General features: G+C 51.2%; 1 protein-coding gene across 1 annotated transcript; it reads right to left on the bottom strand.

Annotated features, from left to right (window-relative positions):
- Positions 1-934: 934 nt before the first annotated feature.
- On the bottom strand, positions 935-21,799 carry RHEB (Ras homolog, mTORC1 binding). The gene is made up of 7 exons (XM_029921223.1): positions 21,577-21,799; positions 15,374-15,441; positions 9,481-9,563; positions 8,571-8,627; positions 8,408-8,455; positions 7,608-7,689; positions 935-1,460 (listed from the first exon to the last, which is right to left on the bottom strand). Exons 1-7 carry the CDS (start codon positions 21,782-21,784, stop codon positions 1,368-1,370), a joined length of 639 nt encoding a protein of 212 aa, XP_029777083.1. The 5' UTR covers positions 21,785-21,799; the 3' UTR covers positions 935-1,367.
- Positions 21,800-23,441: the final 1,642 nt, after the last annotated feature.

Below are 23,441 nucleotides of genomic sequence, written 5' to 3'. Positions count from 1 at the left end.
TGTACGGCAGCCAACATTTAGATGAAACCTTGGAAAAATAAAGAACAGTAAACAGCCAGCGACCAGGTGACCTGCACCCTGTGAACAGAGACCTTGCGTCCAGCACGAACACGCTGCTCGAAGTCCCCACTTTCCACAGAAATTCCTTTTCAGACGACAAAGGTTCACTGGATGCGCTGTGCCCACAACGAACGCCCACATACAACGTAAGGCCTAAGAATCAACCCTGATCATAAGTAACAATACTGTGTTGCCAAAAATCCCAAGACTGTTCAAATATTAATTTTTTATTATTAAAAGTGTGGTTAAGTAATCAAGTATTAATAAAACCAGTACCTGACTGATAGAGTGAGCGTAAGGTTTGCTTTCCTGTTGGAATCCGCTCTGCTGTCGGACCAGGGATGGGGAGCTCCAGCCGACGGGGCGGCCGCTGGGCACACAGAAGCTCCTTCCTCCTCCTGGTGGGGCCGGGGCGGGGGGGTGCGGTCGGGGCCCGAAGGAGGTTCTCGAAGCCCCTCACACCACACTCACCGGCAATATTCTCCAGGCCTGAGAGGACTCAGTGTGGTGGGGTCTGAGTCAGATCCTGTCTGCGGTGACAGCGACTCCGCACCAGGAGACACAGGAAGTGACCCCGATGGCTCCTTTCCCACAAGGAGCCCACGGGCGAGCGTGAGGAAGTGGGGGGCGCAGGCACTGCTGGGGACTAGCTCCCACACCCCCCCCATAGCCACCCCCCTTCTTCCCCACCGCCCCCACCCCTGCGCCACCCCTGGGTCAGCGGCCCCGACGCTCCACTCACCTCCCCTGCGGCCACCCGTCCACCAGCTCCTGCCATCCAACGCGAGCCCTCCCCAAGGCCAAGGCTGGGAGACGTGCCCCCAGGAGGACAGGGCCCCCTCCTCTAGACGCCCCGCTAGGCAGCACCAGGGACGAAGGTTTGCAGCTTTTTATTTACAAGTATACATTTAACACAATGAAATAAACACTGATATATTGAAGCCTAGTTAATAGTAGTGTAACAGTATGTATCATTTGGATGATTACATTATTTTAAACAACAAACTACACTGAAAAATTAATGCCGATAAAATTCTTGGTCATAATATTATTAAGAAATACAATATATAAATTGAAAATATGATTGCTTAAAATTTGAAAATGGAACTGAACTCATTTGGACAGAGTCAGAGTTTAACATAATCTGAAAGGGGGCGCGGGGCAGGAAAAAGCTCTGACCCAAATGAAATCTTTCAGGTTAACAGAAGGAAAAAGAAGCTGAGTTTCTCTGGAGGGAGAAGGGGCAGCCCGCCTCTGCGGGAAGGACGGGCTCCCAGGGTCCTCGGGCCCTGCGGGTCACGTCGGGGTCACATCACCGAGCAGGAGGACTTCCCTTGTGACGCAGCCCCATCGATTTTTTCTGCCTCCAAAATTATCCTCCTAAAGACGTCAACGGCAGTCTGAAAATCAAAGAGAAAACCAGACAGCGTTAGTGTGTCGCCCCGATGCGTCCCCCACCCCCCACGGCGCCCCTGGAGCCTCAGGGTCCAGTGCGGGGTCCCCGTGGCGCCGGCCTTCATTGCCATCGGAAGGCGGCTGCCTGCGTCCCGGCTCCCACGGGCCCTAAACGGGGTGGGGGCTCCTGCTGCTCCCCACAGCCCTCCAGACCCCCGCCTCCTACTCCCTTCACACACTCCGCTTCCATTCGCAGGCACCATGCGATCACCCCGGCCACCCTCGGGCCACACGCAAACCCTGAGTCACCCCTCCCTTCCTTCTGGGGCAGTGTCGCTGTGTCCGCCGCCGCCCCCGCCCCCGGGGGACCAGCGCCAGGGCCTCCACGAGGAGTCACTGTTATCTGGGGCAGGGGATCCCCTCCGAGGCTGGACCCTGGTCCTTCATCACATGATGCCCCTGGAGGGGCAGCACCTAGACCATGTCCATACGCCCAAGGTCAAGTACCCACTGGACCCATCTTTCTTCTCTCTCTCGCCCTCTCGCCTTCCTCCACACCCCAAGCTCTACAAGTCTCAGCCCCACAGGGACCAGATTCCTCCATCCGAGGACATTCCCCTGTCCCTTAACCACGCCTGCCCCTCGCTCTGGTCCCTGGCTGGAATGGACCTCGCAGCCCACCGCCGCCACAGGCCACCACCCCTCTGCCAGCTGCCTGCGGCCACATTCACCTGCTCACTTCGTCCCTGGAACCCCGACTCCAAAGGGGGCCCTCAGCGCCACCAACCAGTCCTACATGCCCGGGTCTAGCTGCTCCCCGGACCACGCCTTGCCTTCCTCCTGGAATTTCTAGAGCCTTCTCCCCTGTTCTCGCACGCTGCTGCTGTGTTTTACAGCTCACTGGGAGACCGCGCCGCATTCAGGAGGGAACTCTACTCCCTCGGTCCGCCAGGCCGACCACCCCTGGAGTCTGGGTGCATCTGCTGTCGCCCCTTCCTGCTGCTGCGGACGGGGTGCCCCTCACTTCGGGAAGGCTGCCCCGCCCCCACCCTCTTCTCTAAACGAGGTCACGGGCTGCAGCTTTCCTGCCTTCCCAGGACTGTACAAACATGTTGTTTGTTTCACCCTACAAAAACGCACAGAGAAACACCTGGAAAAACACGTGCTACACTCTCACCAATACGTGTGCCTGGAATTTGGCTTTCCAGATAAATCTCAGACTTCTCTGTGATGATCTGTGTGACCGGACTCCGCCCAAGTGCATTCCCTTTCACATGGCGCCAGTACAGCCCCGTCCCCAAGTAAATGGGCCAGGGCTGCAAACTCATCCCACAGCTCAGGAACGGAGCGCGGCGTTCGCACAGACGCGACCGCTTCTACTATCGAGCACTTTGTTAACAAAATCCACCGAACTTCGCGTCTGAGGTCCGAAAGACAAGTTACCAACAAGCTACACTTGAAAATTCGCCAATAAACCACTGCAGCAGTTCACACAGGCTGGTCTCCGATCACGACCATGGTCATGCATGTGCGCGTTACTTTTTTCTTTAAAACATTTTTTTAATGTTTAGTTTTGAGAGAGAGAGATTGAGCAAGAGTGGGGGAGGGGCAGAAGGAGACAGAATCCGAAGCAGGCTCCAGGCTGTGAGCCGTCAGCACAGAGCCCGAGGTGGGGCCCGACCCACATAAACCGTGAGATCTGACCTGAGCAGAAGTGGATGCTTAACCGAGGGAGGCACCCAGGCGCCCCCGTGTGTGCCTTTATTACGCAAATTCTCTCCCTGTTCCGTGCGACTAGCAGTAAGCACTCCGGTACGTGTGTGGGTTAGAATCACCCACACCGCTAAGTAAGGGATCCAAATCCCTTCGGGTGGGGGAGACTCGCAGGCTTAGATCTCCCGATCCCTTCAGCGCACTCCAAACCGCGTGGGCAGGAGTGCGAGAGACGCGACAGTGGACATATCCAGACAGGCCTGTCAGTACCTGACCAGGACACAGGTTTCCCGGGGACCAGGTGTCACTGTCGTGTTCACCTGCTTTGGGCACAAGGATGTTGTGGCCTTTGAGGTTTCCCTCCGCGTCCAAGCGGCACCTGCGGACGGGACAGCAGTGCAGGGCGCGGCGGGACCACGGCGAGCCCATCACCCCATCTCGCATCTTCTCTGGCCCAGGACGCGGGAGGCGGCCACACAGGACCCTTGCCTTCATTTACGTTTTCGGCTAACGTCAGACATGTTGCTACGTGTATCAAAGCCGGCGGGAACGGCACTCATGGCATCTTTTCCTTTTCCCTCGAGGGAAGTGTCCCTTCAGGACACTGCCTCTTTTCTCTGGGGTTTGAACAACACCAGGCCCGCTTCTGCAGGACACGGAGCCTGAAGGGGACCCCTCTCTAGGATCACGTGACGAAGCTCGAGCTACAGGGAAGTAGGCGTGAACCAGAGGGGGGGGCCGCACCCTGAAACCAAAGGGGAGCCTGAGAGCACACGGCAAGCCAACCGTTCTAGGTCATTCTGGAGAAGAGAAGTGACCCCGGGGCCGCGGGCCTTCCTGGGCAATGCCTCTCAATCGCCGTGGGGACGGACACGCTCGAGGTCGCTGGCAGCAATGACACACCCGGAATGTGGCGCACGCTCCGTGCAGCGGGCAGGGACACGGCGCTGCTGCCGATGCGAATTTAGTGACCGCGTCTCAAGCACAGGTGCTCTAGGAGCCTCCGATCTTCCCCAGCGAGGAAGAGGGAAGTTAGGGAACAGAGGCAAGGGAGCTGGGACCGCCCCACCGCGCTCCCCGACTCTGAGACACACTTCTTAAACGAGGCATAACTGACATTTGACATTATATTAGTACAAGGGGCCAACATGATGCTGTGACTGTTGTGGACACCAAGAAACGGTCACCCAGGAAGTTAATGTCTCCCGCCGAAAGGTTGCATCAGCTCTTCTTGTGAGAACCTTCACCGGCTACTCTCTCGGCTAACTTAAAAAAAAAATTTTTTTTAACGTCTATTTTTGAGAGAGAGAGAGACAGAGTGTGAGCGGGGGAGGGACAGAGAGAGGAGGAAACACAGAATCAGAGCCTGACATGGGGCCCGAACCCACGAGCTGTGAGATCATGACCTGAGCTGAAGTCAGATGCTTAACCGACTGAGTCGCCCAGGCGCCCACAGCAACCTTCAGATACAAACAAAACCACCAGAGGACTGTTAACTGGAGTCATGCGGTCCGTTACAGCCCAGGACTCCTGATCTTACAGAAGGAAGTCCGGATCGTCTACCCCCCGCAAACTGTTCCCATGCAGATGGAAAAACGGAAACAACTGTGTAATAGTCACCTAGCCCCACCACCTAGTCAAAAATGCTAACATCTTTGCTGTATTTGCTCACTCTCTCTCTGTCCCTCCACCCAACCACCCATCTGAAAGTAAGCTGCGGACGTTAGGACCTGGGCCCTAAATAGTCTGGTTTGCATTTCCCAAGAATGCGGACATTCTCCTCATTCCAGTGGCGCCACCGCATCTACGGAAGCGAACGTATTTCCCGAATCTGTCCAGAACGTTAATAAAATCTCTCCGATGGACCAAAAGTGTCTTTTATATTCCAATCGAGATCGACACAGACTCTATAATCGACAGTGTCTATTCCTCCCCCAAAATGCTTTAACTTTTGTCGTTTAATGTTTTGTTTATTTTAGAGAGAAAGAGAGGCTGAGACCATGTACATGAACAGGGAGGGGCAGAGAGAGAGGGACAGAGGACCCAAGGTGGGCTGTGTGCTGGGCTTGAGCTCACAGACTGTGAGATCATGACCTGAGCTGAAATCAGACGCTTAACTGAGTGAGCCACCCAGGCGGCCCCCACCTTTTTTTTTTTTTAAGAGGGAGAGATGAAGGGCAGAGGAGAAGAACAGAGGGTGAGAGACAGGGGGGCAGAAGGCGAGATGCTCAGCATGAAGCCTGACTTGGGGATCAATCCCACGACCCTGGGATGATAACCTGAGCGGAAATCGAGACTTGGACGCTCAAGTGACTGAGCCACCCAGGCCCCCCCCCCTCAAGAACACTTTAATCTCTATGACGCTCTGCTCACGCCCGAGGCCTTCTCTTCCACTGGAAGCGGGGTATAGACAGAGAGGACCGAACGTGGGTTAGGGGTAAACTCTCCGAGCTCTTAAACCGTATAAATAGAGTGCCCTAAGAAAACGCATTTACGTCTCTGGATCTTAAACTCACTTCCAGAACGCGACATGCAACCAAGACGCCTACGAGAGGTTGGATGTCATGCCATTAGGAAATGAAGGCATCTCCTGGGTCTCAACTTCCTGGTGTGAACTCTCCCGGCGTGCAGTCGGGGGCTGAGCAGAGTCCCGTGAACCCCTTGCTCCCTGGCACCAGGGAACCCATTACACGGAGGTCATACCCCCGTCATCCGAGCCCAGGGACCGAGGGGTCGGATGCACACGGGCACCTGAGCGCCTGCCAGACAGGCGTCAAGGGCACCCACCGTGCTGGTCGTCATGGAGAGTGCAGAGGTCAGTGACACCGCCTGGGATTCCAGAGTGAGTTAAGGGAGAAGAGAAGAGAACCCTGAGTGGGGAAAATGGCGGAGGGGAGGGAAGGGGCGCCAGGCCCACAGGCGGCCGCCGCCCTCACGGAGGAAGCTGGTTTCCTCACAGAAACGGACACCGACTGGTCTTATTTGAGGCTCAAACCAGCGAACATGTTGAAAATACTTTCAAACCTGGAAAACACGAAGAGCCACAGGACGCTGTATGAACATAAGGGCCTAATGAGGGAGGACGGCTGAGGTCAGAGGGGACACGAGGGAGGGGTGCCGTTCTCAAAGTGCCCACTGTGCTCAGGGAGCAAGCGCAACAAATAAACGTCAAAAAAATAAATAAACAAAACAAAACAAAATGGGGTGCCTGGGCGGCTCAGTTGGTTAAGCGTCTGACTGGCCCAGGTCATGATGTCGCAGTTCGTGAGTTCGAGCCCCGCGTTGGGCTCTGTCTGTGCTGACAGCTCGGAGCCTGGAGTCTGCTTCGGATTCTGTGTCTCCCTCTCTCTCTCTGCCCCTCCCCCATTCATGGTCTCTCTCTGTCTCTCAAAAATAAATAAAAAGCATAAAAAAATTTTTCAAAAATAAATAAACATTAAAAAAAATTTTTTTTAAAGGAGCAAGTGTGTTCCATTGTGACCAAAAAGGCCCGGGGACGCAGCCTGAGAAACCGGAAAAGCACGAATCTTGCATTGTGCTCAGTATCTCTGAAGACTCTGAGCCTGTTCGCTAGACAACGGGCCACCTGTGCACAGATTTTCTCGTAGAGGGTGACACCACCTGACAGGCGGCTCTGGGGAGTCAGTGGCAGCGAGAAACACACATGAGAAAATGGACGCAGGGACAGGCGTGGGCGCCATGGGGCGACGCTGAGGCCTCGGGAGGAGGAGAGGCCGGTGAAGCCTCTGGAGTAAAGCTGACGGCCTTCCCTGGGCGGGTCTGCGAGGGGACAGCTGCCAGGGGCGCCAGCTTTCGACTTCGCCTCGGGTCTCGGATGCGCGGTTCGTGAGTTCAAGCCCCGCACCGGGCTCTGCGCTGACAGCGTGGAGCCTGCTTGGGATTCTCTCCCTCCTTCAGTCCCTCCCTCTATGCCCCTTCCCTGCTCATGCGCATGCTCTCTCAAGATAAACTTAAAAAAAAAAAAAGAAAAAAGGAACATCTGCAGGGCTGAAAACTGGGAACAGAAGCCTGTAAAATGGTTTTCTACAATTTCTACGTTAGAGACAATACATATATTGACTTCCGTTTCATCCGACAGAAAAAGGACATAGGTGCGGGCACAGCATTTTGCCAAAGTGACATAAGATCCTTACTGTTTCTCTTCTATCTCTGGACTTATTTCTGGCCCAGCCTTGAATACAGGGCAAAAATAATAATACACGCCCACAAACTAGTACTATTAACTGTTTATCCTACAAATATTGTAGGTCCCGTCATAAGCAGAATACCGCTGGCCACCGGAAGACAGAGCTGGGGACGGGGAAGGAAGGACACGGTGACGCAGGAGCGGCACAGGAGGCGGGGCCATGGGCTGACTGCGGGGCCACGCGCCCGGGACCAACAGACGCAGCGCCGGGGGCCGTCTACGCAACACGTACCTGATTTTCTTTAGCAGAAGATTCCAAAAAAGCTGCGTTCCAAGACTCTGCTAACGCTTTCCCTTCTTCATAACTGATCACCCTAAAGGAGAAAGAAGATTCTAATTAAAGTGCTTGGCTCTTTATAAAATATCCATAATTATTTATGAACCAGGATCTACTTTTAGCGATCGTCTTCCCTGTAAAGCGGAAGAACGCCCTCTGCTCAACATTCCCGCCAGGGTGTAACACACGGCACATTTTAAGTACGCCTGGGCCGGGGAAGGGGACAGACACGGCCCTCTGGGGTCACCCTTGCTCCCGCGAGCCCTCTCGGTGCACATGACTGTGGATGCCTGTAACACTGACAGTCTTACAGGGCAGGGCTAGGCTGTAAGCCCCCAGGGACGGGGCACTTCCAAAAGGGACAGGGTGGGGGCCTTTGGCCAGCGAGTCCCCTCCTCTCCAGATGAGGCTCTGCAGGACGGGGGTCCTGTCCCTGCCCGCGTGGCACGCAAAAACTGCTCAATGAACGAGCGTCCCCGTGGTCATTTTCCGAGTCCGCTTCACACGGGACAGCTGAGGAGCTCAGAGCGGTTTTCTATCGTGTCCGCTCCCCCTTTTCTCGCGGAGACGCGCATCAGGCGGGGGCGGGGGAGATGGGCTTCTGTTCACGAACGGTCACCGCCACGATCTGAACGAGAGACGCTACAGCGGAGAACATTCTGGCCGCGCGCACAGGAACTACGAAAGGTGCTTCGGTGACGGGACCGGCTTGGGCTTCCTTTTATAAAGCAGTTCACTGTCCGGGAGGTACACACCTTTCCATGTGTAGATCCTTCTTATTCCCGACCAGCATAATCGGTATTCTGGGGACGGAAGGAGAGAAAAAAAGCCACAGTGACCAGTCAGCGGGGGATCCGCGTGTCGCGAGGCGCTGCTCTTGGGGGAGTCTAGCACGAGCGAGACACCGTGACTACTTACTGGACTTTCCCCACCATATCCAACAACTTGCCGTGAATAACTTTAATCACTTCAAAGCTGGAAGACAAAAAGCATGAGATCAGACCTCCATCTTAGCTGGTGCTTTTACATAGTTTTTTTTTTAAATATGTATTGATTTCTGAGAGACAGAAAGAGACAGAGCATGAGTGGGGAGGGGCAGAGAGGGAGGGACACACAGAATCGGAAGCAGCTCCAGGCTCCGAGTCGTCAGCACAGAGCCCGACGCGGGGCTCCAACTCACAAACCGTGAGATCATGACCTGAGCCAAAGTCAGACGCTCCACTGACCAAGCCACCCAGGCCCCCTAAATGTTTCTCATGTGATGTTTCTAGTGGGGAAAGCGTGGCCTGTCACTGACTCGCCCCTGTAACATAAAACACAGTGAACAAGGAACCCCGTAGTTTCTTCCTACAAACCTTCCTTCACGTGAGCACGTCTGGCACTGAGTAACCCTTGCTGAGAATATTCAAGACGCCGTACGTGAGGTGTTAGATGGGAAAGTCTAACCCTTGCTGACAGACCACAGACACCAAGTTTCAAGCCCCGGTAGGACGTTCTGAGCCAGAGGGCCCTCGGTCAGCCCTGCTCCTCGTTAACGCGGAGGAAACGCACAGACAGGAAATCAGTCTGTCTGGTCCCATGTCCACTAGCAGAAGGGCTCGGACCACCTGGCAGCTGGAGGTGAGGAATGCAGTTTTTATCCCCGCAGTGTACGTGCACGTCCATCGGGATATTTTCCCCCCTTTGCTCCACCAGCAAATCACAGAAACCCATTCAGCCTGGTCAGGCCGATCATCACACCGAACCCCATCAACCCTTTGAACGGCTGAGCGCTATCAATGCAGAACAAGTGGACTCCAAGCAAGCGGGGGTAGGGGGGGTGTCCTACCTTTTGATTGATGTGACAGAATACACGAGAATATAACCATTGATATCTATGGAGTATGTCTGAGGGAAGATGGAGTACTCATCCTGTGGGAGAGAAAACAAGTCCGTCTCAGTAAAGTCTTCACAGAGCACAGCAAGCAATCTCTACCCAAAGTTTTTTTTGCATATTATTACCTGGTCAAAGAAATCAAAGTAAACAAAAAGGAGATTAAAGTATTGTTCTAGAGACAGAGCCCCACACATTTAAGACTTCTTTAAGACTGGTTTGGGGCTGCTAATTGTTTTAAGTCAAAATTCAAAAACAATTCTGGCTTATGGGGAGAAGGCTAGTAACTTGTGTAATTCCTGGGAGTGTGACAGAGTGTCAGGGCGACAGGTCCCCCAATGTCACATTAGACTAAAGGCACTAATGTTTGTTTTGTGGACAAAAAGTCCAGACTCTTATCTTTATTTTAATTTTTTCCCTGCTTTTTATTTTTGAGAGATAGCGAGAGACAGACAGAACAGGGGAGGGCCAGAGAGAGAGGGAGACAAGAAATCTGAAGCAGGCTCCAGGCTCTGAGTTGTCAGCACAGAGCCCGACGTGGGGCTTGAACCCACGAACCGTGAGATCATGACCTGAGCCAAAGCCAGATGCTTAACCGACTGAGCCCCGCAGGCGCCCCCAAAAAGTCCAGAATCTTAGATCTCCTGGGAAATTCATGAGTGCTTCTGGCTGATCCCACAGATCTGTGTTTTCGTATCTAAGACTGTCACGTCATCACAAAACGTGTTCCCTGCACATGGGTCACAGAGGCCCGAGTGCCAGTCTGTTGGTCATCAGCGGGCCGCTCCCAGCACTTGAGAGGCTGAGGAGGGAGGGGAGGACCCGATGCTGGCCGCAGGGCACCCAGACCGCTGAGGATCAGGAGTTATGCCCCGAGCGAGTTTAGGGCCCAACGAGGAACGCGCACCTGTGACAATGGCTCAGTCCCAGCTTTCATAAAGTGGCTGCAGGAGACTCAGACCCAAAAGCATTCTGAAGGTCTAACTAACATCAGCGCAGTTTTCCTCGGCGCACGCCGCTGTCTGCGGCCACTTTGTCCTCTGCCGAAATACAATCGTCCACATGGCGCGTACCCCGAGCAGGCGCTCTTACAGAAAATCACGTCACCCCATCTTCTACCAGGGACCTGTCTCTGTTAACTTTGCAATTCCACAGGAGGGTTACAACTAATGTTCACGATGACTCTGAATTATTACTGTTTACCACAGTAAAGGGTCTTTAAAAAAACCAGTAAATTTCACTATGAGTTCTTGGATATCATTAAATAGTAATCATTAATAATTAGAGAACAGCATTTCCACATCACAGTGCTTACTATGTACACAAAGCAAAACCTTTGTTTCATTATTACTTTCATATTCATTTCACTAAGTCAAGTTTCAGAAAAAAAATTTTTAATATTTATTTTTGAGACAGAGTGTGAGGGGGGGAGGGGCAGAGAGAGAAGGAGACACAGAATCCGAAGCAGGCTCCAGGCTCTGAGCTGTCAGCACAGAGCCCGACATGCGGGGTTTGAACCCACGAACCGTGAAATCATGACCTGAGCCAAGATCAAGAGTCGGTTGCTTAACTGACTGAGCCACCCAGATGCCCCAGTCAAGTTCAATTTAGTGTTAAATTGTGAGGACACATTTTTGTCAATGGAGCGATAGATCTTTTCACCCAGATTAAAAACATTTCAAATGATTTTAGTCACCAGTTGAGCAATAGTAGATCCAAAGTTCAAATCACCTTTCTCTTGAAGAGAAGATGTAAAAATAAAAGAGTAATCACATGGGGCGCCTGGGCGGCTCAGTCTGTAAAGCGTTCAGCTTTGGCTCAGGTGGTGGTCTCATGGTTTGCGAGTTCAAGGCCCACATCAGGCTCTGTGCTGACAGCTCGGAGCCCAGAGCCTGCTTTGGATTCTGTGTCTCCCTCTCTCTCTGCCCCTCCCCCGCTCATGCTCTGTCTCTTTCTGTCTCTCAAAAATAAACATTAAAAAAAAAAGGTTTAAAATAAGAAGAATAATCGCATTTCAGAGGCACAGGGCAAGGAACAACTCATTGAAAAGCATACTGGAGGGAAAGGACCACTGGCTGAAACAGAAACCAAAAAGGACGGAATTTCTAGGAATAAACTTAAAGGGAACAAAAATGCATGATCGTGTGAAGAAGATCTGAAAATACTCCCAAGAGATAAAAGACTTCAGTAAGTGCAACAGTGTGCCGAGGTCTGCGGCCAGAACACGCAGGTGCAGGTCATCACGGTGTCTCCTGGCTGGTCCTGAATTAAGGTAGATGTAACAGGAGCCTGATAAAAAGTGTCTTTTCCGAGAAGTAGCAATTGTAGAAGCAGCTGGGTGAAAACCACAACTGCAGTTTACTTTAAACTTAAAAGCAGCAGGAGAGAAGCAGAAATCGCGAGGACCCAGATAGCCGTGGTCTGGCTCCTCAGCTCGGGGAGGGCAAAGGTAACCTTCAACAAAACGGTCCAGGGAACAAGAGCGAGCAGAAGCATCCGGGGATAAATGGCGGAGTTGGATCTCTAACTCCCCCTTGGGCAAAAACGCATTCCAAAGGAATTAAAGATTTAAAGACTAAAAACTGAACCTACATGCACAGTAGATGGGAGAATTTCTTAGGAATACCAGTTGAGGGTCCCTTGGGTGGCTCAGTCGGTGACGCATGCAACTTCAGCTCCGGTCACGATCTCGCGGTTGGTGGGGTCGAGCCCCGCGTTGGGCTGTGCTGACAGCTCAGAGCCTGGAGCCTGTCTTCAGAGTCTGTGTCTCCCTCTCTCTCTGCCCCCTCCCCCACTCACACTATGTCTCTGTCTCAAAAATGAATAAATGTAAAAAAAATAAAGAGTTGAGAAGAGAATAATACATTCAACTATGTGAAAATGAGGAAGTTCGTCATGGCTAAGAACATTTCCAAAGAAACCATCAACTGAAAACAAAGCCTTGCAGCTTGGATCACCTAAAATGCGGATTTTCTTCACATGATTAAGGGGTCTCTCAACCCCATCAGCAAAGACCATGCGCCCAGGAGAAACACGGACAGGACGGATTCCCAGACAAGGAAACACGCAGGCCCTCACACAACAGAACATGCTCACATCTTCAGAGTAAGGAAAACGCGTACAGTAAAAGGGTCCCGGCGCACTATTTTCACCCAGCGGATGGTGAGTAACCAAAGATGTGAAAATGCACTGTGCTGGGGAGCGTGCAGGCGAACAGGCACTCGCTCCTCGCTCCTTGCTGGGGAGAAGGCAAGCGGCCACCCTGTGACCCAGGGACCCCCCAGCCACATGTCCTCACACACACGGCCTACAATGACGCAAGACGCGGACTGCAGCACCAGGACTGGAAACGACCCACTTGCTGGTCAACAGTTACAGAACGCCGCGTGCGAGCCACGACGTGCTATGCGGCCACGCGGAGGGGACGCAGGGGCCGCAGGTGCCCCCGTGAATCACCTCCAAGATGGAGACACAGAGACAGGTCACCCTCTGGGTAAAAGAGAAAAAATAACACTGTGCTGTGTACGTTCCTGTACACAGCATCTGCGGAGGAGATACTAGACGCCCGTCATGGGGCTGTTCCCGGAGGGTGGCGTGAACACGGCCGGAGCTGGAAGGACCCAGAAGGCGGGGGATGTTTCCGTTCTGTCACATGGGCATCTATTACTATTTTTTAAAAACCAGACTTAAGTACCTAACACTTGTTTTTTTTCAAAGGGGAATTTGACATCACAAATATGACCATCACTGGGGCGCCTGGGGAGCTCAGTCGGTTGAGCGTCCCACTGCAGCTCAGGTCAGGATCATGGTCCATGGGTTCGAGCCCCACGTCGGGCTCTGTGCTGACCGCTCAGAGCCTGGAGCCTGCTTCAGATTCTGTGTCTCCCTCTCTCTCTCTGTCCCTCTCCCACTCATACTCTGTTTCTCTGTCTCAATAATAAACATAAAAACAAAAACAAAAACCCCATCACCTTGTATTTAACCGTGGCCATCACCTCCCCTCGCTGGCAACAAAACCAGCTACGACATAAACTACGGAGTAGACAGTGCTTGTTGTGAGAAGGTCTCTCTTAAAACATGTCAACCAGCGAACATGCTACAGATTCCGTTTCGAGAATCTGTCCTCCTGAATCATCAACACTAACACACCCTTTCATTTCAGTCTCCCAACTGAACGCAGCCTTGAAGAAATACTAGCTGCAATGGGCACGGATTATTTGAGGTAGCCAAATCTGGATCAGTTCTGTGCACAACTTCTCTAGGAGCGAGAGACGCAGAGCGAGCTGGTCCCGGACCGTGCTCTCGCCACCCCCCCACACGTCCGCTCTGGACGTGTGTGCGTTAGAGCCAAGCGGAACCCCAGGGGAACACCTCTTTTAATTTGAGGAGGAGTCCACATCAAGAAATCTTCTCTAGGGAAATGTTTTCAAGGACAGCACCACTCCACGTACAAGCGACACCTGCGCTCCTTCCTCCCACTCAGGGTCAGGTTAACATCGATGGACTTGCCAGGCCACGCACCGCGCTGGTCTTAGAGCACTGAAGAGCTACAAAGAAGGACCAGATCTTCTAGAAGCTCATAAATCTGCTCTAAACCATGCAACAATCCCATGAAGGCACGCACTACAAAATCATCCATGTACGGATGAGGAATCTGAGATCTAGAAAGGTTCCTTTACTTTCTCAAGGTCACCAGGTTAAAAAAAAAAAATTAATTAAAGGGCCAGGATTCAGGTCTCAAACCCAGGCCGCCTAAGTGCAGAGCCCGTGACCCAAACAACTACGGAACGCTGGCATTCCTAATGGCCTATTATAAAACGTATTTCTGGAGTAACGCTACACGGAAGTGATTTGCCGATTTACATCCTCATCATCCCCATTTTTCAGAAGCTTTAACAAAAACTCTCAACGAAGACACTGAAAGCGAAGGGGAATCTTGGTAGAGTCAGAGGCCTGCTGTGAACGACGCGGCCGTTCGTTCCTCACCCAGGACACTATCCGTCAACTCCTGCGGTTCTGGCAGAATTCTCACCAGGACACCCTTCCCTCCTAATTGTTTTAGGCAATAAATTATACCAGTGACCTTCACTGTGAGAGATACAAACGCTAAGAATTGAACACAATGTCCGACCCCAGAGGCTCTTCTACAGTAAATTCTAAGATAAGCTGCGTCCTCTGGGCCATGACTCCCCTTTATGCTCCCGACCCCCCTTCGGTCACCAGACAGGTACCCCGCTGAGTCACGGTCCAGGACAGCCCCGCTCTAAGTGACGCCTCAGTAACCTGTGAATACTTGTTTTTTTCGGTTGCTTAGTCTTTGGCAATTACTCACTGCCTAGCAAATCAAATCAACACCCCTTAAGCTGGAAATCATGTAATCCATCTACAGGCCGCTTCTCCCCTACACCTTTCTCATGCCTTTCCCCTGGAAAAGATAGACTTCTGTTCTTTTCCTCTTCCTAGTGTTTTGATTTTATTTATATTTGAGAGAGAGTGAGCATGCGAGTGGGGGAGGGGCAGAGAGAGGGGAAGGCACAGAATCCGAAGCAGGCTCCAGGCTCGGAGCTGTCGGCACAGAGCCTGACGCTCAAGATAAAAGACAGAAAAAACCTATCCTATGATAAATCTGAACCATCCTGATGCTATGGGTGCATTAACACAATTCTAAAGTAGAAAAACAAATGAATGGTTTGGAAAAATGGCCAGAAACGCCCCGGCAGACAGCCTGGTAGTACTCGGACACGCGCAAACTACGAGGGGCTTCCCCGCGCCCCGGTTCCGTGTCAACAGCAGGGCCAGGACGCTCGACCGAGGGCCGCGCAAGGGGATTCCGAGACTCCAGACTTACTTGTCCAGCTGTGTCGACAAGCTGAAGGTGATATTCTTGTCCATTGACTGTGATCAATTTTGTGAAAGCTACAGGGAAAAAGGGAATGAAAAGATTAGCAAAAAGACTGACTCTAGATCACTTAAAGCTTGAACACTGACAACCAATTAAAAAAAGTCCCTAATCATTTTCATAAAAAGATTCCATAAAGCAAAAGGGAACAGATGTGAGTTCACAGATTCTTCCCTCTTCCATTATTGAACTAACAGATACGGGCTGACTGAGGAAAATCAAGCATCGGCACACCTTGATCTTGTTCCAAGAATCTGAAATTAGGCAATAGTTCACATCCTATAGAAGTCATTTGACTATTCTATGGCTTACCCCCTTCCTCTGTGAAAAACAGAAATATATTACATAAAGTTTGAGGTCTAGAATGAACCCAAAGCACAAAACCTTTCATTAATTTATAGAAGTCTGGTGTCAGAGCACAGAGAACTAATATTAATTGAAGTGTTAAGAACGCCCAGTACATAAAAAATTAACAATTTATTGACCTAAAACAGCAACGGAACAGGTGTTCTGCGTGAGGCCATCATCCCCACTTGGCTGAAGCATCTGAGCCATTTGTGACTTCTCCCTACCAAGGGGGGAATAAAAACCAGCCTCCCAATAACTTCTGAAAAGTCAATTCAGAATTCTAAGGAGCCAGACTTGAAACAAATGTAGACCCAAGAGGAAAGAACTATTCATAGTCACAGAATATTGAAGAGTAACCATCTGGAACCCCGACAGCGGAACGGAACTTATTTCTTTTGCAGCCCTGGTCAGTCCAAGCCACCTTTGCTCAAGACGCGTCCTCGAATCTCCTGGCTGGCCACTCGACTGGACCAGAACCGGGCAGTGGAATCGGTCACGTGGCTGGGAGAGGACCCGCTTCATCCCACCGCCCACAGCCCAAGGAGACACGAGACTGATGAGGAAACCTGGAAGTGACAAGGGGGACAGAGAAGAGACCTTCTCTGGAGTTGTTCTGTGGGGAGAAAAGGACGTTTGTGCTGGCATCGCCCTCCCCTATGGCAAGCAAGTAGGTTCTAGAACAAGTAAAAACCACAGAGCAGGCCAGCCACGCCAGTTGCCACCACCCCCTTCCATTTTTGTGCTTTCGTGGAGACTATCACTTTAAGGAAGAATTCAACCAGATGAAAACCGAATCCAAATTATTTGAAGAGAAGGAGCGCCCAATTTTTTTGGTCATTTTTTTTTGTATTTTTCTCCTACCTTATAACTTCTCTGAAAGTGAGGTGCACACGGCGTTGACTGTGCTTTCGATCACTGTCAGCCAGGGGGCAGTAGTGACACTCTGGTGTGGAAACCTGCCCTAACCCTTAGTCAGGTAAGATCAGACCATGAAACTTATGTAAGAAACAGCAGGGAGCAGTAAAACAAGGAACCTTCAATTAGAATGAAGTAATTGTGATTATGAAGTGCAAAGTAATTATTATGACAGCCCTACTGAAACAAAACCTCACTCATTCACGCAGGAGCTACTTCTTGAGTACCTATTATCACCGCGAGCACTGTTCTGGGAGCTCGAAATACTGCAGCTGACCTCAGTGCGCTTACAGCCCCGGGGAAGGAAGGGAGACACGGTCAGGCATAGTCTTTGGGAGAAGAGCTTCCGGAGGTCAAAGAGCAAGTGGCAAAGGCCGGTGAGAAAAAGCAAGGTCCGCGCAGCTAGCGGAGAGAGCTGGGCAGGGAGAGTCAGGCTGGGAGGAGGCAGAAGGCTTTTAGGAGACGGTGAGGACTTCAGAGTTTCATTCGAAACGTGCCGGGAAACCAGGGGTTCTGAAGCAGGGGGTCACTTGGTCTGGTTCATACTTTAAAGAGATCGCTCTGACTATGCTGCAAAGAAGAGATATGGACAAGGATGGGCCAAGGACATTGGTGGGAGCCCAGGATATGGTGCTTATACAGACTAGGGATCTGCAGACAACGATGATGGCCTGGGAGCAGAGAGGGAGAGCGGAGCGGGGAGCCACGATGGAATTTTGGGTGTAGTTCAAAGGAGCCAAAAGGATTAAAAAAATTTTTTTTAATGTTTATTTTTGAGAGAGAGTGACAGAGCGAGCACAAGCAGGGGAGAGGCAGAGAGACAGAGACACAGAATCAGAAACAGGCTCCAGGTTGTCAGCACAGAGCCTGACGCATGGCTCGAACACATGAACCAAGAGATCATCACCTGAGCTGAAGTCGGACACTTAGCCAACTGAGCCACCCAGGCGCCCTGAGCCACATGGAATGAGTGGAAGTAGGGCGTGAAAAATAGAAAATGGAGAGTGGGAGCACTCCAGAGTGTTTGGCTTGAGCAAGGAGATGCGTGAATTGTCATTTACCAATAAAGGAAAGCCTGGCGGAGGGACGGTGCAGATGGGGGAGGAAGGGAAGGAAGAGGACCACCCCACGGGGAAGCCAGGGCAGCTAAACAGAAAAGCCCAGAGTCTGGGGGAGAGGGTAGGACTGGGGGGGCTTGTGAGACAAGCAACTTCCTGGGGAGAACGGACGATCACTGGTGATCAAGTACAGAGAAAGCCCGAGCCTGACTTCGGAGCCCAGGGCCCCCCTCTACTGTCTGGTCAGGAAGATGAAGATTCGGCCAAGGAGATGGGAGAGATACTGGCCATGAAGTTGAGTCAAAAGGGAGGACAGGTAATTTTACAGAGGAGAAAAGAAATGAAATGATTAATGTTTTAGTATATTCTTGCACATAAAAAGGATGTAAATCCTCCTACACACAGCAGTAAACTGAAATCGAGGCCTTTCCATCTGTCATGGAAAACTGCCTCTTCTTATTACTACAGACAGAAAGGAAGTGTAAGAAGAGATCTGTGGGTTCCATAAACTCGGAACCAACCCTTCTACGCACTCGATGTCCAGCCCTGCAGAGCAGCAGAAAGCTGGCTTCCTCCTGGTATCGCTTTCCTCGAGCCCTCCCTCCCTCCCCCCTGCCCCTTTGCAATCTCTAGAGAAATTAACCCACTTTCCAAATGCCAAGTCCTGAAATTCCCCCAAGCAGACTAAGAGCTACTTACTCGGAGAGCCTACTAATGAGCAAGGGGACAGATTTCTAAAATTTGGAATTCACAGAATTAGATCCGTGTTCCTCCAGTGTATCGCTGTCTCTTAATTCATGGCCTGCCGAGAAGCCCACCCACCATGCAAGGCTGGCCAGTGCTGCTAAGCCCCTAATTAGAGCGGCCGGGGTCTCTGAGCTTTATTAGCGCATCGACGGCACCACCTTGGGATTGCACAAGCCATAAACTGCGGCTGCCCCCCTCTCGTGGATAAGCCACCCCTACTGGTTAAATTTCACCACAGCAGTTTTGTTTGTATGGAGTTGTGAGAGTAACAACATGGCAGACGGTATACAGTTGTGTAGGCAGTAGTTCTGGCATAAAGATTTCCCCAAGCTAGGAAATCCATGGTTTTATCGATGTTATTCTCCTATATGCCATTTTAAAGGACGCTGACACAGTCTCGGGATTCTTGCTTTTGTGGGGATGTCTCACAGAGATGCGTCACCGTGGAGTGCTGTGAACCTCCTGTTCTATGTTCTAAAGTTAAGTGTAAAATAATCACTGGAGTATTTCCAAATTTACGGGGGACTGGGTCTTTTTAAAACCTTAAAACCATTCATTAGTTAGCAATGGGTTTATGGTAACTTGTTCTACCTCTAATTCTGTCATCATCGAACAATTTTTTAATTTTTAAAAATGTTTCATTTTTGAGAGAGCGAGAGAGAGCGAGCGAGCATGAGCAGGAGGGGGCAGAGAGGGAGACACAGAATCCAAAGCAGGCTCCAGGTTTCGAGTTGTCAGCACAGAGCCTGATGCAGGGCTCAAACCCATGAACTGTTAGATCATGACCCTGAGCCGAAGTCAGATGCTCAACTGACTGAGCCACCCAGGCGCCCCGACTTTTTTAAAGAATTTTTTTAATGTTTATTTTTGAGAGAGAGAGAGAGAGAGGGAGGGAGGGAGGGAGTAGGGGAAGGGCAGAGAGAGAGGGAGGGAGGGAAGCACAGAATCCAAAGCAGGCTCCAGGCTCTAAGCTGTCAGCACGAAGTCCAACTCAGGGACCGAACTCACAAACCATTAGATCATGACCTGAGCCAAAGCTGGATGCTCAACCAACTGAGCCACCAGGGCACCCCCACTAAGCAATGTTTTTGACCAAACAGCAGAGGAAACGGTGCAGAAGGAGTTTCTTCCTGGGTTAAACGGTCAGGAGCAGGGTATACAGAAGCTGATGTGTACATACAGCTCATGAACTTTCAAGCGATTCACATACTCTGACTCATTTTCGCTCCTGCCCGAGACTACATGTAAATACAAGAACCACCTTTATAAGCAGGCCTTACCAAGAAAACCATATTCTATTATCCTGTGGATAAAATGCCCAAAGGAGCCTAATCTTCTTAAGGACACATATCCCTCCGCGCTCTTATACACAGCAAATGTTAAAGCCAAGACCACGCTTTTCTTGTGCTCTCATTCCAATGGGCAGATAACCACATCTGTCCACCTAGCGTTCATATTAATCTGCTCCCGACACGGGCGTAGTATTCTGTATGTCATGGCTGAACAGATCAGCACGGGGTGCTCTGGTCAGGACTCCTTCCTGGGTACCAGCAGAGGTTAGTGACTTTCCAACCTGGCTCTTCCCAAGGTCGGTTTCCTTCCCCACCACCAGCATACCGGGACACGAGGGCCAGTTGCATATATATATTTTTAAATGTTCATTTATTTTTGAGAGAGAGACAAGAGTATGAGGGGGTAGGGACAGAGAGAGAGGGAGACACAGAATCCGAAGCAGGCTCCACGCTCCCAGCTGCCGGCACAGAGCCTGACAGGGGCTCGAACCCACGAAGCACGAGATCATGACCTGAGCCGAAGTCGGATGCTTAGCCGACTGAGCCCCCCAGACGCCCAAGCAGCTGCGTACTGAAGTCAGAGGTGGCAGATCCTTTCTGTAAAGGGCCAGATAGTCTCTGTTGCACGTATTCAACAACTCTGCCGCCGTCGAACAAAAGCTGCCACAGACACCGCGTAAATGAATGAGCATGGCTGTGTTCCAATAAAACTTTATTTATGGACGCTAACACTGGAGTTTCATGGAACTTTCACATGCCCCAAATATTCTTCTTTTAACCTTTTTTAATTATTAAAAAACGTAAACACCGTTCCTTGCCGCGGGCCGTACAAGAGCGTGCGGGGCTCTCCCGCCCACAAGCCAGAGTCTGCTGGCCCCCTTGTTGTAAGCCTCTTTTGAAATCTTTCTGGCAAGCTCTGGGCAGGTGAGATCTATGAACCTAGGTGTTGGAAGTTCATGAAGTCTCACATGCCCATCAGGGCTTGATGAACCCCATGTTTAAATGTGCTCCTGGGGACAAATCCCTGGCACACCCATGTGTCAAGAGTCTCTGAAGACAGGTTCTAGGGCCTTAGGGCTTTAGGATGGCCCGAAACCAGACCCCCTTCCCGTACATCAGCTTCTCTGCATGAAGCCCAGCAGGTTTTCCTCCAGGGCTCTAGAATCAAGACTTATTTCACGGTCCTAGAATCCTTGGGGAAGATTCGGAGACCATGGATTGAAACCGGACCAGGTAAAGGACGGTTGGGTTGGTCCTGGGCTTTGGTGCTTTTCTCTGCGTGTGGCGGGAAATGCCAACAGGCTCTAGAACCAACTCTATTTCCACGCTGTGACTGCTCCCCCTGGCCCAGAAGAGCTCAATGCTCCAGAGCCTTCCTTCAAGTCTTCAGGACTGGCAGGGGCTGGGGGGCTGCGGAGGGGGTAGCGAGTCCTCGAGAGTGAGGCACAAAGGATCTGGTGGTGTTTTCATCCTTCCTTTTCGAGCCTGGAATCCTTAACAAGGGCTGCTGTCGGGAAGAAGGCGGTGGGGGGACAGACCTGTGCTCTCGATTCATGTTTTCCTCGAGCAGAGGCCAGGACAGGAGGCTCACCGTAGGGCTGGACCCCACGGAACTGGGCGGGAGGGGCCTGGGTACCGTGTCCAGGCGTGTTCAGTGTGAAGCAGGCCTAACTTCTGGGAGCTTTTCTGGACCCCAGTAACCCCACGGTCAGAGCCCCCGGGAGTGGACAAGCGTCGTTTGTGTGCAGAACGTGGGCTTCTCAGTTTATTAACCCTCCAGAACAATACTTACTGTTTTCTATGGTTGGGTCGTAGGAGTCAACAAATTGGCCTTCGACAAACTGAATCGTCAATGAGGATTTCCCTATAAAAGAGAGCAAAAAGCGCAGTGTGTATTGGCATATTAAGGTAAAAAAATTAGTTCTCTTATTTTGCAAAAAACCCCACTCTAACAAGATGAAGAAACAGAAATTGCAGGGATCAGAACACCTTCCTTTCATTAGCCTTCGGGCAGTTTCAAAAAGGAAATAAAATGTCAAGAATCTGCTTTCTAGAAGAGGAATGTAACCAACTGGGCTATGATGAATTAAACATTTTTGTGACATTGACCAATACTACCGGCCAGCCAGCGTCTCACAGATTCTGGTAAAGGTCAACTCTGCAGTAAGGTAGTAAGGTCTAAACTAAGCTAATTTCCTCTGGTGTCCCTGAAATGTGGGTATTCACTTTAATGCAGGAATTAATTTGGGCTCTTTCCTACGTGGCCGTTAGAAATTTGACCAGGTGCAGCTTTTAAAGAGGCTCCTCTGAGAAGATGTAAAACAAGTCTTTATTTAAAAACTTCCTTGAAGGCAGAAATCCTGCCTGAGCCGGTCAGTATCAGAAGCCTAGGGACGGCGGGCACAATGAAGACAATGAAGACATGCTCTGGACTCTACAAAACCACTTCTAGTTGCTGAGCCTGTTTGCTGACCGATTAAGAGCAGGAGGCTTAAGTTCTCACCTCTTTGAGGCCTAAAATTGCACCTGCTGGGCTGCAGAGTGCGCGCCCTACAAAGCCAGTGCGAGCACCGTCCAGCGAAGGACGGAAGTGGTCCCTCCCAAATGACACCCCACTTTCTTCTCTCGTACATTTCCCAGAGCAGGAGTGTTTTCTGGGGTAAGACTTAATTTTTTATCTGATCTCTACACCCAATGTGGGGCTTGAACCTACAACCCCAAGATCATGACTAGCACGCTCCTCTGACGGAGCCAGCCCGGCGCCCCGTTAATCTTAAACACACGCTCTCCACGTTCGTTGCATCTCACTGGACGTCCTTCAGGGAGAGAGGTCTGCAGCAGGAGCCTTCTGCTCTGGGGCTTAGGCGGGGCGCCTTTTCTAACACAGGCAGCCCCGCCCCCACGTAGGAATTAATGAATTAATGAACTGGCTTATGAGTGGGAGCTGCGGGCAGACAACTAGAAAACCCCCAAGTTGGCAGGGCTATTTTACTTCTCACGAGCAGTTAAACACTCAGTTCGAAGCGTTTCTAGAATTATGAGAACCTGAAATCATTCCCTACAAAGCAGACTTACAGGGGCTTTTCTTTTTTTTTAAATTTTTTAATGTTTGTTTATTTTTGAGAGAGACAGACAGACAGACAGACAATGCGAGCAGGAGAGGAGCAAAGAGAGAGGGAGACACAGCATTTGAAGCAGCTCCAGGCTCGGAGCCATCAGCACAGAGCCCTCAAACTCCTAAGCCTGAGATCCGTGACCTGAGCACTGCAGGCACTCCTACCTCCCAGCTTAAAATCGGCATTTCAATTAGAATAAACTTCCCCGGGGCACCTGGGTGGCTCAGTAGTCGGTTAAGCAGGTCATGATCTCACAGTTCATGAGTTCGAGCTCTGCACTGGGCTCTCTACTGTCAGCACAGAACCTGCTTTGGATCCTCTGTCCCAATCTCGCTCTCTCTGTCCCTCCCCTGCTTGCTTTCTCTCTCTCCCTCTCTCAAAAATAAGTAAACATTAAAAAGGGGGAAAAAATTCCCAATTCCCCACCAGGCCTGGCCCTGCTCTGCCTGCCTCCCTAACCTCTCTGCTGCCACCCTCCCCTCCCCACCCCCTCCCAGGCTGCAGTCACATCCCTCTCTGTCCCTTTGCTCTAACATTCTCT

The sequence above is a fragment of the Suricata suricatta genome, chromosome 2 (genome assembly GCF_006229205.1).
Source record: "Suricata suricatta isolate VVHF042 chromosome 2, meerkat_22Aug2017_6uvM2_HiC, whole genome shotgun sequence".
In the NCBI taxonomy this organism is placed as follows: Eukaryota; Metazoa; Chordata; class Mammalia; order Carnivora; family Herpestidae; genus Suricata; species Suricata suricatta.
This window is presented reverse-complemented; position numbering and strand designations above follow the sequence as displayed.